This window comes from Pinus tabuliformis, chromosome 8 (genome assembly GCF_031772625.1).
Source record: "Pinus tabuliformis cultivar Carrire ecotype Pingquan chromosome 8, CPIR1, whole genome shotgun sequence".
Lineage (NCBI taxonomy): Eukaryota > Viridiplantae > Streptophyta > Pinopsida > Pinales > Pinaceae > Pinus > Pinus tabuliformis.
In genome coordinates this window covers 960,513,187-960,537,601 of record NC_142294.1, presented here as the reverse complement: position 1 = coordinate 960,537,601, position 24,415 = coordinate 960,513,187, and the positions used below count along the sequence as shown (strand labels likewise).

The 24,415-nt window shown below is 34.7% G+C and overlaps 1 protein-coding gene across 4 annotated transcripts in view; it reads left to right on the top strand.

Annotated features, from left to right (window-relative positions):
* Positions 1 to 24,415, top strand: part of LOC149238661 (uncharacterized) — a 505,729-nt gene that overhangs the window by 460,353 nt on the left and 20,961 nt on the right. The window contains exon 8 of one of the 4 annotated variants that reach the window (XM_089367020.1): positions 3,972 to 4,213. The exons of the other annotated variants lie outside the window; for them this stretch is intronic. Within the exon in view, the coding sequence (XP_089223146.1) occupies positions 3,972 to 3,980 (9 nt within the window). The 3' untranslated portion in view covers positions 3,981 to 4,213. Of the gene's footprint in view, positions 1 to 3,971; positions 4,214 to 24,415 lie in introns of those variants that run through there. 4 annotated transcript variants of the gene reach the window in all.

The following is a 24,415-nucleotide window of genomic DNA, read 5'->3' as shown; positions in this document are numbered from 1 at the left end:
AGACGAATGCATATTCAGAAAAGGAAACAAGTGGTGGCAAAACATTTCAACTGAGGAGAAACAACTAAAACTTTTTGTAAGGATCAACTACTTTTTCTATGGAATAAAGCCAAGGAAAAGCCTTCATTACATACACAATTTTATGCACTATGGATTGGACCATATTTAATTGAAAATATATATGATTCAATTCATATATATATATATATATATATATATATATATATATATATATATTAAAAGGAATGGATGACCAACTCTTAAAATTGTTAATTAATGGGAAACATCTAAAGCATTTTTTTTCTTCTAATCATGTCAACACTCCATGTATCACAATATTGTACATATTCATCCTGTAACTAACTTAGTCTAATTCCTATACATACAAATACCTTTTCGACTCCATGCCCAATGGACTCAAGGCCTTTTGGGTTCTTATGATCTTGCAGGGGGTCATTGTCCCCCATTTGGACTTGATATGTTGATCCATTTTCATGTCTTACTCATACTATTTGATTTTTCCTTTACAATTAGCCTCATTTTCTTCCCTTCCATCTTCCATTAATCCATAAAAGGTCCATATTTCACTTGCTTTTGACCTAGTTATAAGTGTTTCATAATTAGTAGAATTCTCAGTACTTGTGCAAAGATCCATCTTTTGAAGTAACCGTTTGCACTCCACACATCAATTATCTCAGCACTACTCTGCATACTTGGGTAATTTTTCATTTGTGTGTGGAAGAATCTCACACAACCTTTTCTCCACAAACCCTAACTTCCACACTCTACACAATAAAAAGTCTCAACTTTATTATTGTTAGTTCTATAAGAGTGATCTGTCCTTATGAAGTTTTACTTAGTAAAATTCATGGAAGTATGCCTTACACACTTTTTCAGGAAATTCAAGATGTAGTTAAGAAAACTCGATATTCAAGGTAAATTGAGATAATTTGGTGTAAGGTGAATCAATTACTTCATATTTCCATAAAATATATGCCTTTCTCAGTTAACATCCAATTATGATTTTCGATGTCCTGAAGAAGAAGGTATATGTCGAAGAGATGTGCGAGTAAATGTCATCAATGGATTGAGCCTTGATAGAACTATGGCCTTTGTAATACATGATTAGAAGCATCACGTATATCAAAGAGCAATGGAAGGATAGGAATAAGGGCAACTAGAAGGAGGAACGGGGCATTTTGTGGGGAACTGTTAATTCTCTTGCCCACTAAGATAATAACTCTCATTGGTCGAATTTGTATCCTTGGTTTTCATATGTAACTCCAAATAGAAGCTCAAGAATAGAATCTAGACTTAGTTTGGTGGATGTTGGATGTGTTCTTGAAGTATTTGATGTCAGAGAATTGGCCTTGTTGTGTGCTTAGTGCTTTCTTGCAAAGAGTAGAACAATTCGGGTTTTAAAAGGGGAGAACCCAATCCTCAGTCACACCAAAGGTTTCTAAAAGAATGCTATGATTGCTTAACTGAGAAAATAATAATAATAATAATAATAATAAAATAAAATAAATAAATAAATAAAAAAAAAAATAAAATAAAAATAAAAATAAAAATTAATTAATTAATTAAATTAAATTAAAAAAATATGCCTCAAGCTTCCTGAGGAAGATTCTTTCTTGGACCTCCAAAGTGGAGGTTTATATTTACTAAAGGATTTTATGATTTAGTCTGCTCAAATGCCTTACTAATTTCATGGAAATTTGACATTTATTTGTTGGCAAAGCCATATCAATATTTCTCTTGGTTGTTTGCACGATTGATGAGATAAGACTCAAAATTTCACATACCCGAGTCATTTTTGTAGATTCTATACGTCTCTTTTAAGAAAGAAACCATGTTCGATTTGTATAAGTTATTTCAAATGAATTTTCTTTCCATTTGGCCAATTATATGAAAACTTATAGGTTCTTCATGATGGCTTATGTGGTTTTGGTGGTAGTTTTATGTAATGTGTTCGAAGGTCTTTCATTAAGAAATAATGTGAATATTGAAGCTAAACCAATACAATTCAGATATCCTATTCTCTAGAAACATAATGGTCCCTTCCATTTTTGCCTCATTCAAGATAATTTTATTAGATAATTTAGAGACACGTTAATTGGAGCCAAACCTTGAAGAATAACTCAATAAGCACAAGATTTTCTTAAAGGAAAATAAGTTTATGTACACAAGGAGGGTTATACTTATATTAGACTATATGTATATGAAGGAAACTCTTTACTGATTTTTGTGTTTGTTTGTGATTGATATTTTGTCGCTGAAGTCTATAGAAAATATTGTTCATGGTCTATGTTGTTTGACAAATAGAAGAAAAAGTAGTTTATTCCATTATCATTTAATATATCTGATGTTATTGTAAATAATTCTCATCACTTACATGAAGTATCTAAAAGTATCAAAGCATTCAACTTAAAGGAAGCTAAACTTATCAAAGGTGTTGACCCTGAAGGGGTATTTTTTGAACAATTAGCATCTATGAGGTATGGCAATTTATTCACCAGATTTGCAACAAGAATAGGAGATAACGACTCTAACACACAAAAAAGAAAAAGGTGATAAGAAATGAGGACTTGGCTACTGAAATTAGTATGAATTATCAATAACAACAGACCAAAACAAAGAAAATAAGGAAAATTTCAAACAATGTACAATATTCCTTTCCTCCTCGAGGACATAAGAGTTCCTCTTTAGCATGTAAGAAACAAGGAGCAACAACTAAAACATTTTTCAAGGATCAAATAGTTTTACTTTGGAATAAAGCCAAGGAAAACATTCATTACATATAAAGTTTGATTCACTATTGATTAGACCGTATCTAATTGAAAGGATCTATCGATTTAATCCATATATATTAAAAGGAATGAACAACCATCTTTCGAAATTGCTAGTCAATGTGCAACACCTCAAACATTTTTTCTTCTAATCATGCTAGTACTCCATGTATCATAATATTGTACATATTCATCCTTTAATCAAACTTTAGTCTAATTCTTATACATAAATATATTTTCAACTCCATGCCGAATGGATTTAGTGCCTTCTAGGTTCTCAACAATCTATAGGGGATCATTGTCATGTAGTTGGAGTCAATATGTTGATCCGTTTTCATGTCTTACCCATACTATTTAATTTTTATTTTACAATAAGCCTCGTTTTCTTCCATTAATCCATAAAAGGTTCATATTTCACTTCCTTTTGACCTTGTTATAAGTGTTTCATATTCAGTCAAATTATCAATAATTGTGTGGAGATCCATCTTCCCGAAGTAACCTTCCACACTCTGCATATCATTTATCTTTGTGCTACTCTTATATTTGGGTAATTTTAATTTGTGTGTGGAATACTTCCACACTTCGCATAGTAAAATTTCTTGCACTTTATTATTGTTAGTTCTGTGAGAGTGATTTGTCCCTATGTAGTTAGTGAAATTTGTGGAAGTATGCTTGTGCACCTCTCAAGGGAAATTCAAGATGTATTTAAGAAAATCCAATATTCAAGGTAAAAGGTGGCAATTTGATGCAAGGTGAATCAATTACTTTGTACTTTCATAAAATATCTCCCTTTATCAATTAACTTCTAATTATGATTTTTCCATGTTTCAAAGAAGATGGTATGTAATGAAGAGATGTGCGACTAAATGTCATTCACAAACTGAGCGTTTAGATAACTAAGAGCTCCTTAATATAGGACTAGAAGCGTCACATATATGATAGGACATTGGAAATATAAGAAGAATGGAAACTAAAAGGACGAAATAGGTATTTTGTGGGGATATTGTTAATTCTCTTGCTTGCTAGGACAATAATTTTGATTGATTGACTACGTATCATAGGTTTCCAAATTTTAATTTGAAATAGAAGATCAAGAACAAAATCTAGACTATTGGTTTGACAAATGTTGGATGTGTCCTTGAAATTATTTAATTTTAAAGAACTCGTCTCTGGGTGTTCTAGGTGCTTTGATGCAAGGAGTAGAACAATTCAGGTTGTTGTTGAAGGGAAGAACCTGGTCCTAACACCAAATGTTTTTAGAATATTCTTACAATTTCTTGACCTAAACAAAAGCCTCAAGATGCTTGAGGCATATTCTTTGTTGGACTCCCAAGGTGGTTGTTTAAATTTACTAAAAAATTTCATGATTTAGTCTACTCAAATGCCTTTTTAATTTCATGATAACTGGCATTTCTTTATTAGTAGAGCCATATCGAGATTTCTCTTAATTGTTCCCACAATTGATGGGACGAGACTAAACTTTTCACATACCTAGTTTAGTTATGTATATTCTATACTTCTCTTTAATAAATAAACCATATTTGATTGGGTGGATGTTATTTCAAATGAAACTTATTTCTAATTCCTGATTATATGAAAACCTAGAGGTTCCTCATGATGGCTTATCTAGTTTTGGCAATAATTTTCTATAATTTGTTCGAAGATATGCCATTAAGAAATAATGTGAATGCTGAAGTTGAATCGATTCAATTTTGATATCCTATTGGAAACAAAAGGATCCCTTCCATTTTTTCCTCGTTCAAGATAATTCCTTTATAAAATTTAGATATATATTGACTAGAATTGAATATCAATGAGTAACCTAGGAAACACAAGACTTCCTTAAGTGAAAATGAGTTTTTTTTACACGAGGAGGGTTATACTTATATTAGACTATATGAGCATGAAAGAAACCTTTTACTACTCCCTGTGTTTATTTGTGACAGATATTTTGTCATTGAAGTCTATATACAATATTGTTCATGGTCTATCCTTTTTTATAAGAAAGAAAAGAAGTAGTTTATTCCATTATCCTTTAATATATATGATGTTTTATAAATAATTCTTCTCACTTGCATGAAGCATCTAAAACCCTCATGGCATTCAACTTAAAGGAAGTTAAACCTATCAGAGGTTTTGACCTTGAAGTGGTATTTTCAAAACATTTAGCATCTATGAGGTATGGTAATTTATTCACAGAAGTTGTAGAAGGAATATGACATAATGACTATGACACATCAAGGAAAAAGTAAAAATTGATAAGGAATGTGGGCTTGGCTACCGAAATTAGTATGAATTATCAACAACAATAAACTAAAACAAAGCAAAGATTGAAAAAGAAAATAATGTACAATCTTCCTTTGCTCCTCGGGAATGTAAGAGATCCTATTTTTCATGTAATAAAGAGGAAACAAACACATCTATAAGAGAGAGTAATGACAAAATTTCTGTTATGCAACCATCTCACAAAATAGAAGAAAAGATAGATCAACGATTTCAAAATCAGCCTCTTCGAGGGGGCAACCTCCTTTACATTACACAAATGAAAAATTCTTGGATTATACAAATGACAAGACATTCTTTCTATATATAGGAGTCTACGGGGTCACAATATAATCAAAGCCGACATAACAATAATATTCTAAGGGCACAACAATAACAATAGTGGGCTTCTATGGGGCACAATAATAACAATATGGGGACTACATGGGCACAACAATACAATAAGGGGTTGCACTAATAACAATAATGGTCTACTCTAGTAGTATAGGGATCTAACATGCCCTTCTCCTTCAAAAAAGTGTTGTCCTCAATGCTTGAGTAGTTCTAGATTCGTCTGTATAAAATTCTCATCCTCCCATGTGGAATCTTCAACCAGTAAGTTCTTCTACTTGATGAGATACTCTGAAATTGATCGATTTCATAGTTGTCGATTTCTTGTTTCCGTGACTGCTTCAGGTTCCAATATGATTTTTCCTTCCTTTTCAAGTTCTGGAAATATTGTTTGAATTGGGAGCTTGTCACCTATAACCTTCTTTAAGCATAACACATGGAAAACTAGGTGCACTCATGAAGATGCAGGAAGCTCCAATTTGTATGCCATAGTACCAATCTTTTGTAACACCTTGTACAAACCATAATACTTTGGTGATAATTTATTATCCTTCTTAGCTTGCTTGAGGGACATTTGTTTGTATGGTTGTAGTCGTATAAATACCCAGTCACCTACATCAAAACTTCTTTCGCTACAATGTTGATCTGCCTATTGTTTCATTCTATTCTGCGCCAAAGTGAGGTTATCCTTTAAGAGTTGTCGCTGAAGTCTATAGAAAATATTGTTCATGGTCTATGTTGTTTGACAAATAGAAGAAAAAGTAGTTTATTCCATTATCATTTAATATATCTGATGTTATTGTAAATAATTCTCATCACTTACATGAAGTATCTAAAAGTATCAAGGCATTCAACTTAAAGGAAGCTAAACTTATCAAAGGTGTTGACCCTGAAGGGGTATTTTTTGAACAATTAGCATCTATGAGGTATGGCAATTTATTCACCAGATTTGCAACAAGAATAGGAGATAACGACTCTAACACACCAAAAAAGAAAAAGGTGATAAGAAATGAGGACTTGGCTACTGAAATTAGTATGAATTATCAATAACAACAGACCAAAACAAAGAAAATAAGGAAAATTTCAAACAATGTACAATATTCCTTTCCTCCTCGAGGACATAAGAGTTCCTCTTTAGCATGTAAGAAACAAGGAGCAACAACTAAAACATTTTTCAAGGATCAAATAGTTTTACTTTGGAATAAAGCCAAGGAAAACATTCATTACATATAAAGTTTGATTCACTATTGATTAGACCGTATCTAATTGAAAGGATCTATCGATTTAATCCATATATATTAAAAGGAATGAACAACCATCTTTCGAAATTGCTAGTCAATGTGCAACACCTCAAACATTTTTTCTTCTAATCATGCTAGTACTCCATGTATCATAATATTGTACATATTCATCCTTTAATCAAACTTTAGTCTAATTCTTATACATAAATATATTTTCAACTCCATGCCGAATGGATTTAGTGCCTTCTAGGTTCTCAACAATCTATAGGGGATCATTGTCATGTAGTTGGAGTCAATATGTTGATCCGTTTTCATGTCTTACCCATACTATTTAATTTTTATTTTACAATAAGCCTCGTTTTCTTCCATTAATCCATAAAAGGTTCATATTTCACTTCCTTTTGACCTTGTTATAAGTGTTTCATATTCAGTCAAATTATCAATAATTGTGTGGAGATCCATCTTCCCGAAGTAACCTTCCACACTCTGCATATCATTTATCTTTGTGCTACTCTTATATTTGGGTAATTTTAATTTGTGTGTGGAATACTTCCACACTTCGCATAGTAAAATTTCTTGCACTTTATTATTGTTAGTTCTGTGAGAGTGATTTGTCCCTATGTAGTTAGTGAAATTTGTGGAAGTATGCTTGTGCACCTCTCAAGGGAAATTCAAGATGTATTTAAGAAAATCCAATATTCAAGGTAAAAGGTGGCAATTTGATGCAAGGTGAATCAATTACTTTGTACTTTCATAAAATATCTCCCTTTATCAATTAACTTCTAATTATGATTTTTCCATGTTTCAAAGAAGATGGTATGTAATGAAGAGATGTGCGACTAAATGTCATTCACAAACTGAGCGTTTAGATAACTAAGAGCTCCTTAATATAGGACTATAAGCGTCACATATATGATAGGACATTGGAAATATAAGAAGAATGGAAACTAAAAGGACGAAATAGGTATTTTGTGGGGATATTGTTAATTCTCTTGCTTGCTAGGACAATAATTTTGATTGATTGACTACGTATCATAGGTTTCCAAATTTTAATTTGAAATAGAAGATCAAGAACAAAATCTAGACTATTGGTTTGACAAATGTTGGATGTGTCCTTGAAATTATTTAATTTTAAAGAACTCGTCTCTGGGTGTTCTAGGTGCTTTGATGCAAGGAGTAGAACAATTCAGGTTGTTGTTGAAGGGAAGAACCTGGTCCTAACACCAAATGTTTTTAGAATATTCTTACAATTTCTTGACCTAAACAAAAGCCTCAAGATGCTTGAGGCATATTCTTTGTTGGACTCCCAAGGTGGTTGTTTAAATTTACTAAAAAATTTCATGATTTAGTCTACTCAAATGCCTTTTTAATTTCATGATAACTGGCATTTCTTTATTAGTAGAGCCATATCGGGATTTCTCTTAATTGTTCCCACAATTGATGGGACGAGACTAAACTTTTCACATACCTAGTTTAGTTATGTATATTCTATACTTCTCTTTAATAAATAAACCATATTTGATTGGGTGGATGTTATTTCAAATGAAACTTATTTCTAATTCCTGATTATATGAAAACCTAGAGGTTCCTCATGATGGCTTATCTAGTTTTGGCAATAATTTTCTATAATTTGTTCGAAGATATGCCATTAAGAAATAATGTGAATGCTGAAGTTGAATCGATTCAATTTTGATATCCTATTGGAAACAAAAGGATCCCTTCCATTTTTTCCTCGTTCAAGATAATTCCTTTATAAAATTTAGATATATATTGACTAGAATTGAATATCAAAGAGTAACCTAGGAAACACAAGACTTCCTTAAGTGAAAATGAGTTTTTTTTACACGAGGAGGGTTATACTTATATTAGACTATATGAGTATGAAAGAAACCTTTTACTACTCCCTGTGTTTATTTGTGACAGATATTTTGTCATTGAAGTCTATATACAATATTGTTCATGGTCTATCCTTTTTTATAAGAAAGAAAAGAAGTAGTTTATTCCATTATCCTTTAATATATATGATGTTTTTATAAATAATTCTTCTCACTTGCATGAAGCATCTAAAACCCTCATGGCATTCAACTTAAAGGAAGTTAAACCTATCAGAGGTTTTGACCTTGAAGTGGTATTTTCAAAACATTTAGCATCTATGAGGTATGGTAATTTATTCACAGAAGTTGTAGAAGGAATATGACATAATGACTATGACACATCAAGGAAAAAGTAAAAATTGATAAGGAATGTGGGCTTGGCTACCGAAATTAGTATGAATTATCAACAACAATAAACTAAAACAAAGCAAAGATTGAAAAAGAAAATAATGTACAATCTTCCTTTGCTCCTCGGGAATGTAAGAGATCCTATTTTTCATGTAATAAAGAGGAAACAAACACATCTATAAGAGAGAGTAATGACAAAATTTCTGTTATGCAACCATCTCACAAAATAGAAGAAAAGATAGATCAACGATTTCAAAATCAGCCTCTTCGAGGGGGCAACCTCCTTTACATTACACAAATGAACAATTCTTGGATTATACAAATGACAAGACATTCTTTCTATATATAGGAGTCTGCGGGGTCACAATATAATCAGAGCCGACATAACAATAATATTCTAAGGGCACAACAATAACAATAGTGGGCTTCTATGGGGCACAATAATAACAATATGGGGACTACATGGGCACAACAATACAATAAGGGGGTTGCACTAATAACAATAATGGTCTACTCTAGTAGTATAGGGATCTAACATGCCCTTCTCCTTCAAAAAAGTGTTGTCCTCAATGCTTGAGTAGTTCTAGATTCGTCTGTATAAAATTCTCATCCTCCCATGTGGAATCTTCAACCAGTAAGTTCTTCTACTTGATGAGATACTCTGAAATTGATCGATTTCATAGTTGTCGATTTCTTGTTTCTGTGACTGCTTCAGGTTCCAATATGATTTTTCCTTCCTTTTCAAGTTCTGGAAATATTGTTTGAATTGGGAGCTTGTCACCTATAACCTTCTTTAAGCATGACACATGGAAAACTAGGTGCACTCATGAAGATGCAGGAAGCTCCAATTTGTATGCCATAGTACCAATCTTTTGTAACACCTTGTACAAACCATAATACTTTGGTGATAATTTATTATCCTTCTTAGCTTGCTTGAGGGACATTTGTTTGTATGGTTGTAGTTGTATAAATACCCAGTCACCTACATCAAAACTTCTTTCGCTACAATGTTGATCTGCCTATTGTTTCATTCTATTCTGCGCCAAAGTGAGGTTATCCTTTAAGAGTTGGATAACTTGTTGTTGATGCTCTATGTCATCTTCCACTGCCTGAACCTTAGAATTTTCTCTTAAATATGATGTGACAGACGGTGGATGATATCCATAAAGTGCCATAAATGGGGTCATTTTTGCTGTATTATGGAAGAAAGTGTTATACCACCATTCAGCCAGAGACAACCACTTGAACCATTGTGTATGTTTATCAGATACAAAGAAACGAAGATATCTTTCCAAACGTTTGTTCACTATCTCAGTTTTCCCATCAAATTGGGGATGATAATATGAGCTATGAGCTAACTGAGTACCCAAACAAAAAAATAATTTTGTCCAAAAATTTCCAGTGAAAATGGGATCTCTGTCGCTTACAATAATCTTTGGGTTTTCATGTAGCTTTTGAATTGTTTTCATAAATGCAGTAGAAATTGTATTGGCTTTAAATGGATGAGATAATGCACAAAAGTGTGCATACTTGGTAAGTCTATCAACTACAACCATGATAACACTCATTCCTTCGGACTTGGGTAAACCTGTGATAAAATCCATTAAAACCTCCTCCCAATGTTAACTTGGAATGGATAAAGGTTGTAATAGACCCGGGGTCTTAATTGTCTCAACTCTATTTTGTTGGAAAACCAAACATTCCACCACAAACTCTTGAATATTAGATTTAAGGCCATCCCAAAAGAATTCCTTCTTAACCCTGTGGTAAGTTTTTAAAAACGCTGAGTGCCCTCCTAAGGGAGAGGTGTGCAATTCCAGAAGAATCTTTCTTTTGAGTTGGGAATTCTTACAGAGGTATAAACAATATGTGTAACATAACGAAACATTTTTCTAGCTAAATGTATCAAATGTACTGGGATCTTGCTGCAACTTTTGAATGCTTTCCTACACTTTTTCGACATTCTTCCATTCATCCCTTGATTCGTTTATCCAATCTAGTTGGATAATAGAAATGGCACAAAACAATGCTTCCACATCCTCATCCTTTATTGAGAGTGCATCTGCAACAACATTTTGCTTCCCTTTTTTGTAGATGATTTCAAAGTCATAACCCAACATCTTTGTGACCCATTTTGTTGTTCTTTTGAAGATAAGCTTTGTTCTAAAAAGTATTTAAGACTATCATGATTCGTTTTTATCTTGAAGTGTCTTCCCATTAGGTAGGGTCGTCATTTCTTAAGTGCATGTAGTATTGCCAACATTTCCTTCTCATAAATAGCTTTATGTAAATACTTTCCTTTGATTAGATGACTTTCGAAAGCAATGGGTCTTCCTTCTTGAATTAAAACAACACCAATTCCATTTCCTGAGGCATCACATTCCACAATAAAAGTTTTTGTGAAATCTGACGTAGCTAAGACCGGTGCTTGGCACATTTCCTCTTTAAGATGTTCAAAGATCTTTGTTGCTTCTAGAGTCCAAGAAAATGCATCTTTCTTCAGTAATGTTGTTAGAGGTGTTGTTATTCTCTCATAATTCTTAACAAACTTGCAATAATACACTGTCAACCCGAGAAATCCTCGCAGATGCTTTATGGATGTGGGGATTTTCCATTCCTTAATGGATTTAATTTCGCTAGGGTCTACCTTAGCACCTTCATGAGATATAATATGGCCTAAATATTCCACCTCTTGTACTCCAAAGAAACATTTGGAGGCTTTTGCATATAATTGTTTATCCTCCAATAGTTTGAGCAACCTGTCAGCATGTTGAACATGATCCTTCCAAGACTTACTGTAGATTAGTATATCATCAAAAAAATACTAACACAAATTTTCTAAGGAAGGGTTTGAAAATGGAATTCATCAAACCTTGAAATGTAGAAGGTGCATTGGTAAGGCCAAAAGGCATCACCAAAAATTCATAATGACCCTCATGAGTTCTAAATGTTGTTTTCAGAATGTCTTCAATCTTCATTCTAATTTGATGATATCTTGAACGAAGATCCAACTTGGTGAAGTAAATTGCTCCATGCAATTCATCAAATAATTCATCAATGACAGGAATAGGAAATTTATCTTTAATAGTGAGCTTGTTGAGTTCCCTATAATCCAGATACATGCGCTATGATCCATCCTTGTTGTGCACCAATACTACTAGAGAAGAGAAAGAACTTTGACTAGGTTGAATTATACCAGCCTCTAACATTTCAGCGAACATACGTTCAATTTCACTCTTTTGGGCATATGGATATCTGTAAGCCCTGATGTTTAGAGGAACACTTCCTAGAATCAAATGAATAGCATGATCATGATCATGAATAGGTGGGAGGCCTTTGGGAGTCTCAAATATCTTGGAATGATTATTCAAAACTTTTTGGAGATATGGAGAAATAGATGATTTCGATGTGGGAACCTCTAGTGGACATAATTTTGCAATTATGCCCCGTTTTTATTTCTTGAGAATCTTTTTCATGTTGTTAGAGCTTATTATCTTTCCTAGTTTCCCCGTGATACCCCTTAATTCCACTTATTTTCCTTCCCAAAAAAATTTCAAGAAAAGTTCTTGAAAATTAAAAGCTATCATACCCAAAGATTGTATCCATTGGACTCCTAGTACAACATCAGCACCACCCATTGGAATGGAAAGCATTGAACTATTCAATACATATTCTCCCATGGATAGCTTTATATAATGGCACTTTTCAGAGCAATTTATGGTTCCTCCATTTGCAACCATCACTTGACACTCTGGTGCTAGATATAGGAAGTAATTCAATTCCTTGGCTATCTTACAATGAATAAAATTATGGGTACTCCCCGAATCAATCAACGCTATTACCTTTTTCTTCTTGATATGTCCTTCTACCTTGAGGGTTTGAGGAGTGGTAATTCTTGCCAATGCATTACAAGATATGGTTGGATTCATTTCTTCTTTCTCTAGGTTTGGTTCCTAGTGTATATCATGTTATTTTGACATTTCTTGTTCATTTTCTTCCTCCTCTTCACAACCTATGTAAAATAATTTCTTCTCAGCACACTTATGACCTTTAGTGTATTTGCTATCACAATTGTAACAAAGCTCTTTTTCTCTTTTTTCTTCCAATTGTTGTGGTGTCAACCTTGTAGGTTGTGGACAGCTAGGGGCAGTCACACTTACATCTTTATAGTTGAGTGGTAGGCTTCCTTGTTGCCATAATTTTGCTTTCATTTTTTCTTGCCACCCTAAATGTCTTCTCCAATGAATCAGGGTCCCAAAGGCAGACCTCATGTTGTATGTTATCCTTTAAAGTCCCTATGAACACATCAATCCTATGGAATATCTTTTACCCTTATATTCAATTTTTGAAATTCCTCAATGTGCTCCACCATTGAACCCTTTTGTTTGAGATTTATCAATTTACTAGAGAAGGTGTTGCTTTTTGTATCCTCACAATGTGCTATCATTTCCTCCATAAAAATTGACCAAGTGACATTTTGTTTACAATATCAAATCCATCGATACCATACAAATTGATTGGGTTCCAAATATAAAGTTGCAATGCGTACCTTTTGTATGTTTTTCACATTATGGAGATCGAAATATTGCTCCATTTGTAGTATTCATGTTACGGGATCTTTTCCATCAAACTTCCTCATATCAATATTTGGAACATGGTGAGTCTTCAATCCAATGTTAGATTCTATGAAATCATGATTAACATTACTTTTGTTCTCATCATGAGTTTCCTCTACTATCTTTTCACCATTAGGAAGCATTTCGTGTAGCAACTTTGTTAAACCTCCTTTCAAACCTTCCATGTCTTTCTTCAAATTTTCAATGTTTTCTTTCAGTTTTGCTTCTAAACCATCCATCTTAGCTGCCATATTAGTTTCCATGCCATCCATCTTGGCTTCCATGCCTTTCTTTAAACCATCCATCTTAGTTTATGTTATTTTTTGTGAAAGTGAATTTTGTTGCACTTGGTCTCGTAGTTTTGATATATCATGTTGCATTTCTTCTTCTTCTTCATGAGTAATGGTAGAGCTTTTAGGTTTCTTTCTTTCTTCGAGGCATCAATTACTGATAATTATGCTTGAATATGCCCTTTGAATCACTTCAAACTAATTTTTCAAACCAAACTTATGCAAATTTTAAAAACAAATACACACATTTTTTCGCTTTGTAGGAGCTCGATATTGAATTTGTTGTATCTATGTAATTTAAGATCTCCAAGGTCTGAAATTGCGTCCTATGGTAGCCCTCTGAGTCCTCTTTCTAACCCCACTAGTCTGATCAATATTGAATTCTTCAAGAAAGAGCTATGCCAAATCTCCCATGATGACCTAGTTATAGACTGGTTCAGTAGAGAGGAATTGTATGACCTGCCACGTGTCTTTGTTTCAACCTTCGGACCTAAAAACGATACAAATAAAACTACAGTGAATCATCTTTCTGTAAATTCTTACGAAATTTCATTCTGATGCTTAGAAAGAACTTTATGACTATTTTCTCGAGGTTTCCTGTTTGAGATGTAATTCGGGAGCCCGCAAAAACCCTAACTTCCTTATATCGTATCTCCAAAAATATAGCGAGACAAGATCTTAAATTCGGACCCGAGGTTTATAAAGATTTCGAATCAAATGGGTTTTAATTTCAGCTTATGAAATGTCATAGAAAACAAGTTACTATGAAAATTCCATGATGACCTATTTGGAGCAGCGAAACCCTAGAATCCAAAGCTGTGATACCAAATGTTATGCAACCAGGTCACAAAATAGAAGAAAATATAGATCACCAACTTCAAAATTAGCCTCTTCGAAGGGGAAACCTCCTTTACATTACACAAATGAAAAATTCTTGGATGATACAAATGACAAGACTTCCTTTCCATATATAGGAGTCTAAAGGGTCACAATATAATCATAGCTGACATAACAATAATATTCTAAGGACACAACAATAACAATAGTGGGTTTCTATGGGGCACAATAATAACAATATGGGGACTACATGGGCACAACAATACAATAAGGGGGTTGCACTAATAACAATAATGGTCTACACTAGTAGTATAGGGACCTAACAATTTCCAAAGGGAATGACAATGAGGAATTGCCTTACATTCATATCGAGAAATCCCATGTTATTTCAAATTCAAAAAGTAAGAAAAGTTCAAATAGAAATGGTTCACAACAACCTGAAGGGCTTGTTGATGTGGGAGTGGATAGCACTACAATCACCGATTGGGTAGCATTGAGAATAACTAAGAGTCAAAACATGGTAGAGGAATTGGCTCATGAAGAGCTAATGGTATTCTAAGAACAATTTTTAACCTTGCACAATGTACAATACAATAGGGAAAAAGAAAATTGCAAATTGAAAAGCTCCATGTTAAAAATGAAAAAGCAACAAAGAAATGGAGATCAGAGGTGGATGTTTCAAGGGTCAGGCCTACAAAACTCCTAAGGAGACATGCCTTCCCACTTTGTCTTGGAGAAAGAGTTAAAGAATATAAGATTAAAGAGAAAAATAAATGAAATAGAGGTGGCATTAAGCCCTAAACCTCTATTTACAACTCCATTAGCCATAGTCATTGTTGATTAAACACCCCAAACTACACCTAGTACATCCAACAAGATATAGAAAGAAACTAAGTTACTTATTGGAGTAATAATGTATGTCGTAAAAAATATCAATAAGCAATTGAATGTTATTTTGGAACCTTGGGATATAACTATAGAATTAACAAATAATTCACAAAGGATTTCTTCTTTTTACTAAATATTTGGATAAAAATTTGGAACATGATCAACATTTTTCTGAAAATGATTTAAATACATCTATTGCATGTGTTTCAAGATTGAGCAAATTCCAAAGAAGTCAGCGAGGATTGTTGTCGAGTTGGAAGATAAATCAAATAAGAGCATGATGGTATGCTAAATAGGGAAAATTTTAGGGGCTAATATTCGTAGGTGGGCTAATTTTGCATGCTTTTTCCAAAAAAATGATTCGCCAAACTTTTATAGTATAAAATTAATTTACCTTAAAGATCACCAAAATTCTATACAGGTTATGCAAAAAATCATTATAAATTTGAATATTTCTAGAAATATATCACCAAATATTTTATAATTTTCACATTAGGAACTACTAAGATTCGCCAAGGTTTCTAAACTTTCAGATAAATTTCCATCCTTGAAATTTTCCCTGATGCTAAAATACAAGTGCTCCAAGACTATTGTTAGTTGTGTGAAGATCAATAATATGAAAAGTAACACTTTCTTTAAAGTGATTAACATTTTTGAAGACCTTGAAGGGCACAATCAATAAGAGATTACCTATTAATACCTAAAGACTAGTTGAAAGAAAAGTAGAGTGTAATAAGAACATCATGGGCCAATGAATTTGATAATCTCATTGATTTTTCAAAAGAGGATATTAAAAGGTGGTTAGTTCCTTTTGTTAATGATGTTTATGATTACTTGGTGACTGTTGCCAATTATGCTAAGATTTTAAAGAAGTCGAAGAAGAAATATTTGGACTCAAGGTAAAGTAGGATATCATAGTTCTACCTAAGGAGGAGTATATTCAAAACTAGTTTAAAATATTCTTAATAGAATTTGTTAATCTTGAATAACTACCAAAAGTAGTTACATCAAGAAGATTCAAAAGCTCAAGATTTATGCTCAAGACGTAGACATTGAAGTAGAGATCATTGCATTCATCATTCCTATGTAAATGTTGTGATTGTATTTTATTTTTTGAAACAATTCCCTTCTTTCTTCCTATTTTTTGATCACTAGCTTTGTTAGGTGTACTGACCATTTGTAAATTCAATCCCTAACTACATATCTATTTTCTTCTAGGTTACTATATTATTTTATTTGGTCTGAGGGAGCACTATCTTAGGCTTAGGACAAATGCATTTCTTTTATCGTTTAAGTATCAGGAGCACATAGTTTATTTGAGCATAAGCTTCAATTTGTAATATTTTTTAATCTTGTAGATAGTTATTCCAAGATTTTATGTAATTTGTGGTTTTAAAGACTTCTTATAAAGCATGAGATTTCATGAATGTTCCCCTATGCATCTTATGGTTATAAATGAATGAAATCATAAAGCTCTTTGAAATAACTGACTCTCTTTTTTTATTTTTTTATCTATGCATATTGCTTCAAATATGTTCCTCTCATGGTATAAATGAATAGATGTGAGGGAATGAGTTAGGTATTTCTGTTTGTGAGGCTATCATCTTTTCAATTGTATTTTTTTTTAGTGCCTGGATCTACCTCAGGTTGCAAGAAGGAAGGTCTAGGGTAACATCAAACCACGCTTAACCTAGTAGCTAGCCCTACCAGGTTGGGAGAGGGCTCTCTCCTTGTCAATCTCAATTAGAATATGGCAACTAGGGCTTGAGATGACTGAAATGAACGCTGATTTTAGGCTAGGTATAGTAGATTAGGGTTTCTAGTTTTGATTTTAGGTTTTGGTTTCTGGATCAATTGGAGAAGGCAGATTGGATCTGGGAAATCAACTCAGGGATACAGTCATGTCCTGTGGGGCAAGGTAGACAAGAGATTATGTACTAGCAAAGGATTGAGATGGTAGAGTAAGACTGTTGAGGAGTTGAGGAGGGCACATGAAACTATGAATCCTCTTCAAACAGTGAAAACATTGAAAACTAAATGCAATCCCAAGACAAAGCACTGTAAATCTAGTGTATTTTGTCTATTCACCTTGATTCATTTAGTTTAGAAGAAATAGAGAGATGTGGATACATATAAAACATTAGAAAAACTCATTACAAAGAAGAAACAATACATAAACTCACTGTCACAAGAATCCCACAAAAATTGTTGTGAAACCTGGTTTTATTCTTTGCTAACTGCTGATACAAAATGTTCAATGAGTCCAACACTTCTGCTAAAGTCCAACCTTTACAAATGAATCAAAAAGTACATGATATAGGCAATGAAACTACTCAAGCTAGCTATCAGGGTCGAATCCATGAGAAAATGGGTGGTTTCAACCATATCTAAACTAAGAACAGGAATATAGGCAATGGAACAGTTTGCCTCTAAAACCAAGGAAACCAATTCTTTCAATTCAAAACCACCTTTGACTTGATGAATCTACCATATTAAGTGTTTTACATCCATAATTACATCAAGTTACATCATTTACCATGCTAATTTCTCCAAGAGAGCAAGAAAAAGTCAACTGTAGAGAAAACTAGGCGAAATCTGGAAAATCAGGCAAAACTGGCAAAATTCATCCTATGTGCAGTGCCATTGATCCTATGCGCAGCGCTTTTTCTAGGCCAATTTTGGAAGGCTTCCCGGAGTCCAAATCAAGTGCAGGATAGCTCGTTGGAAAGCTTGATGAGTCTACTTTCTGGAACAACTTGAATTTTTGAATTTGGAGTCCATTTGCCCCTCCAAAAATTGATTCTCCCAAGACTGCTTCCTGTGTGGCAAAAAAGTGGCAGAGAGGGCACTTTTTTGGTGTTTTTTGCCCTTTTGGAGACCTATAACTTGTCCAAAATTCTCAGCCATTTCTGAGCTTCCATATTTTTCCATGCTGATTTCAAAAATATAAATTTTTTTGCAAGCAAGTGTCCCCAACAAAAGCGCAGCGCCACCTGCTGAAAAAGCTTGTTTTTTACATTAAAAATTTCAAAATTGACAAAAATTTCTCCAAATTTCTTGAAATTTGGCATGATTAACCCTTGTTAAGTGCTTTGATGAGCCAATGATGCTTCAACCAAGATCTTGAGTTTATCTTGCTCTTTTTTGCTCCTCAAAGCTCTTTTTAGCTTAGCCTTTAGCTTCTTCACCCTGGTTTTGCAAATTTTGTTCCGGGTTAGGTAATGATAGGCCACATGGTGCAACATTTTCTTTTCTTTGTTGGCTTTCTCAAGCATCTTCTCAAGGTGAACATTAGCTCTTTCCAACCATGATTCTCGATCAGCTTCAATTTCTTGCTCAAGGGAGGTCATCTTAATCTTTATCCTCTTTGCCATTTGCCTGTTTTCCGTAATTATTTGCAGCTCCATAATAGCTTGCTTATCTGTCAATTTCTTGTTTTCCTGCTCAAGAAAATTGATGATCCATTTGACCCTCTCAAGATCAAGTGATAAGGCTTGTATTTCAGCCTCCTTCTCTTTGATAATCATGTCTTTGAGTCTTGAAATTTGAGAGCCCAAATCAGTGACATCCTCCTCAATCAAAACAAAATCCTTGTCTTTCCCTTCAGTAGGGCCCACCTCATGCATCCTTTGCTTCCATTTGTCTTTGCTCTTTGACTACTAGCCAACCTGTATAGCTGGAAAAGAAGGCAAAGCCCCTTTCACCCCCGGTGAAGATAACATTTCCTTGTGGTCTAGTGAAGAAAACGAGACCCCTTCCACCTCTGGTGGAGATAGTACTCGCCTGGCAGCAGCAAAAAGCCTCCCGGTGCCTCTCTCATAGGTGACAAACACAGGCACACTTGTAGTTTCAATCTCATGAACACCTGGCTGTCCTGATGGTCCCCCTTCCTGTTGAGGCACCAATGGAATCACCTAAGGGCCTTTGAAAATGTCATGGGCAATAAAGGTATCCCATGGTATGTTCAGCAAGCTTAGCTGATGCAAACAACAATAATCAGTGAGAAGTGGTAAATGCTATTAAATTGCTGAGGAAAAGGCTTCCTTTGCACATAGAGAGCCATCTTCTCAATATTACTACATATAAAGTATGGGAGGTTCATCATCCTTACTCTTGTGAAATGCATCAACAATCTAACATGATATGTATATAGGCGGGAAAACCTTCCTTCACAGGTGAAATACTTGATGATGAGTTTCATGAGAGGAGCATAAGTGTTCTGCAAGTATTTGAAAGGAAAAACCCTGCTGATTTTCCTGTGATATCCAGCCTTAATGTAAGGCTCATAATATTCTCTACCCACATGCTGCCCCTTATTCCACTGTTCACCTACATTAGGGATGCCTGTTGTTGCTGAAATGGTGTCAGGTGTCAAGGTGAAAGAGACACCAGCAAGGTTCACCTGGCCATTGTGGAGATGAAGAACAAACAACCTAGCAAGCTCATGATGAAATTTCACCCTCTCTACCATTTCACAAAACTGATAACAAGACTAGTGTTTAAAGCTAGTTACAGCAAGAGGGCAAGCAAGTAATTTTGTAAGAGTAGTGGGCTCCTCCCGGATGATCTTTCCTCCTTTGTGTGGCTTTCTTGGTACATGAGCTTCTCTGGAAAAATCACTGAGAGTTTCCTCTTCCCTCCCATAATCTGAATTTGTCTCCATGCTTATGAATTTGAAAAAAAGCAGATGAGTATGAAGAGATTTTGAAATATGAGGTAAGCAGTGTGTATAAGGAAGTGAATGCTAGGAGGAAGGGTTTCTTTTGGGAAATGAGGGGAGTGAGTGGTATTATGAATGTGGAATGAGGGGTTTGATAATGGAGTGGATGTAGTGAAGGAATAGGATGTGGGAGTTAGGGTTTGGGAATAGGGTATAAGGCTAGGGTTTGGTAAATGGGAGTGGGGTTTGGGGAGTGAATTTTGATGATTTAGGGAGAGGAAATGGGATTTGACAAGCTCAATATGGATGGAGTGAGAAAGAAGAGCAAATGACTTTCAATAACTTTGCAAGAGATGATTTAGCAACTAGCTAGGGTTTGGGTTAACCTTTTAGCTAGGGTTTGCTCTCAAGAAAACCAAACACATCCAAGCCACCAAACATAACTTTCCTAAGCAAGGAGGAGTGAACTACTTACTTGGAACATGCATTAATTTGCTTTTTTAGGAAGTTTGGAGGTGTTTTGAGGCAATTCTGCTTCTTGTAACAGGTGCGCAGTGCGAGACCAAAATTTAATAGAAAAACTGCAACAGGTGCGCAACGCCAACAAAATGTTCGGATTTCTTCCCCTGTTTTGCCTTCTTTCTTCAAAAACGCATTTTTCTCCCTTTGGCTCGTTTGATTTCAATAATAAAGACTTAAACACATGAATTGGCTTTTATATCCCTCTCTTTTAATTTTTCATTAACCAAGACCCACTTTTCTAATGTTTTGCTAGCTTTTTCAAAAATGCTATGTTTCACTTACATTCTGACTTTTGCCTTTTTGCAGGTGGACTTATACATTAACTTTTTGTAATGGCAGGAGTTGACTTTGTCACCAGGTCACTAGGAACAACTATTGAATACTTATTACATATAGAAACATTTAAATTACATGAAATTTTTACAATAATGGAAAAACTCTGTTTTCACCTCAAAACAGAGTTTTGAGGTAAAAAAGATTTATTGAACATGACAGAAGTAAATTTATGATTTTATGAACTTATTTACCCTCCTCATGTGCCTGCTGACCTTTTTATTCAAATTTGGATGACCATGATGACAAACCCTAAGACCTAGTGAGACTAAACCCTAAAATTGATTTTTATAAATGAAATGAAACAAGATGACAGTAAATGACTAAAAAAAATGTGTGAACAGGTCAGCAGGTGAATGTCATGAGGGAAATTGACATGAGACCACTACCATCAGTTGATCCATGACCTAATGGAATGCAGCTGATCGGATGAGACACCTAATATGCGTGCAAAAGAGCAATTTGATCATTGATGGAAGTGTGAAGACACTGAAACTAACATTGGCTCCAATGGGGATGATAGCTCCTGAGAGGTGCCAAGAACCACAGATCTCTGGAAAAGCAAATAAGTGCCTTCATCCATTGGGCAATATGGAGTCAATGCTTCAAAATACCAAAACAAAAACCTTGACTCAAGACTCACAACTAAACTGACTCAACTGAGACTAACTCAAACAACTGACACTAAATAATCAAAAACTGAAGCCAGACATTCAACTTTATAGCCTGCACTTTGGGCCCCAAGCTAAATGAATGGTGACAGTGCAAACTTTGCAATGAAAGAAATAACATGGTATGTACAATGACAAAATGAGATGGCAGAAAACTTCTTAGAGATAGTACTATTTCAGAAGCCGACCATTTACTGGTCCTCCTGGACAATCTTCCCCGTTCATTTCTTTGAGTAGAAAAGCATTTTGACCTCTATATGCAGCAATTTTGTATGGTCCCTTCCACAGGTTCTCGAACTTGCCATGCTTGCCTTTATCCTCGTTTCTAGCATCCCATCGTAACACTATGTCTTCAATCTGAAATTTTTCCGCCTTTGCCTTCCGATCATAAATCTTTTTAATTCTCTCCTGTAGCCTGAAGGTATTCTGAAAAACTTCCTCTCTTGTCTGCTGTAAATGGATCATTTGGCTTATTCTCCGCTGAAAATGATCTTCCTCGCTGCCAGCTTCCTGCAGAAGTTTAACAACCGAGACTGTGAGAGATGTCAGGAATACCGTGTCAATACCGTATACAATCTCGAACGGAGACATTCCTATTGACTTCTTTTGGCTTACTCTATCAGCCCATAGTGCATTAACCAATTTTTTATGCCAGCTCTTCTTATTGGTTTCCAACAGCTTTTTAATGATGTTGACCAATGATTTGTTTGAAGATTCATCCAATACGTTACCTTGCGGATAATATGCAGTAGAATGTCCTAAGGTAATTTTGTATTTGCTGCAAAAGTCAATCATCTTTTTGGACTTGAAAGCAGTTGCGTTATCTGTAATAAGTTTGTTAGGACAGCCAAAACGTGACAAAATATTTGTTTCAAGAAACTAAATTATTACAGAGTCTATGGCCTGCTAAGTGGGGATTGCCTCAATCCACTTTGTGAAACAATCTGTTGCTGTTAATATCCACTTGTGTTGAGCTGAAGATATGGGATGAATCTCTCCAATAAAATCTAGGCCCCACTGTTGAAACGGTGCACTAACTTCAACTAGCTTGAGAGGTAGAGTCTCCAACTTTCTTCTTCCCTAAAAAAATTGGCATTCATCACAACTTGTGACAGTTTTATAAACATCAGCAAACAAGGTAGGCCAGTAGTACCCTGCTCTCAAAATTTTGTTAGCCATCATCTTCCAAAATAAGTGACCTCCACAGTCTCCCTTATGAAAATCACTCATGACCTGTTGGGCTTCATCTTCTGTTAAGCAATTCAGCAAAATGCCTCCGGGATCCTTCCAATAAAGTGCATTGTTCAAAATACAAAATCTAGCAACCTTAAGTTTTAGAGTTCTACCTTTATTTTTAGCCATCCCCGGTGGTGGTGAAAGGTGCTGAAGCACATACACAATATCTGAATACCAAGGAGAATGGAGAAAAATTCAGATACTTGAATCAACAAACTATCTTCGTCTTCTTCAAACATGGCTGCAATTAGATTTATGTCCAATGCATGTAGATTGGACTCGGCCATTAACTTTGCTAGACCCTGCCCTTAATTAGCTTTGTTGGCTTTATCTCCAAGTCATATTCTAGCAATGCTGCGATCCATTTGCCCCGCCTTATTTCTGGATCTGTTTGTACCAAAAAATCTTTAACTGTTACGTTAGGGATGTAAGCAAGGATATGAGAGTGCAGAATATATACCCGGAAATCTTTCAAAGCTTTAACTAAGTCAAGAGCTTGCTTTTCAATGATGTTATATTTCAAGGCTGCATCTCTTATTGTCCTATTGAAAAAGGCAATTGGTTTTTCTAGCTGATCTCTTTTTTGCATTAGAACTGCTGCCATGGTATGTTCAGAAGCGAATGAAAATAATATAAAATCTTGTGAATAGTCCGGACTAATCAAAATCGGGGCTGAGGAAAGAGCCAACTTTACCAGGTTAAAAGACTTCATAGCTTCCTCAGTCCACTTGACCACACTATCCTTCTTCAACATATTAGTGATTTCCCTCAAGTGTTCAGCTAGATTAGGCACAAAACGACGTAAGAAGTTCATCTTACCGTTAAATGCTTGGATCTCTTTCTTATTACGAGGAAAATCTATCTTTTGTATAGCTTCCACCTAGTAGGATCGATGTGGATTCCTTCCTTTGATATTATGTGACCGAGAAGCTTCCCCTCATCCATGGCAAACAAGCTCTTTTTGGGATTGAGTGATATTCCATATTTTCTGCAATGCTGAAAAACAATTTTCAGATGGTAAAGATGCTCTTCATCTGAATTTGAAAAGACAATCAAATCATCAAGATACACTACTAAAAACACATCTTTTTCATTTGCGAAGGCAATGTCCATGGCACACTGAAATGTTGCTCCAGCATTCTTTAAACCGAACGACATCTTGGCATAGTGGAATGTCCCCCAAGGAGTGGTGAATGTTGTCTTGTCCCTGTCATCTTCATGAACCAAAATTTGATTGTAGCCGAAATATCCATCGAGCAGCGACATACGAGATGCTCCAACTACTCTTTGGAGAATGTGGTCCATTTTTGGCAGTGGGTAGTTATCTTTTAATGACACTTTATTCAAATTTATGAAATCTATGCATAATCTGACCTCACATGTCTTCTTCCTCACGGGAACCAAATTGGAGATCCAATCTGAAAATCTGATCAGAATGATTATACTAGCCTTGTATAATCGATTTACCTCTTTTTCTATGGACGGTAGCAACTTCAG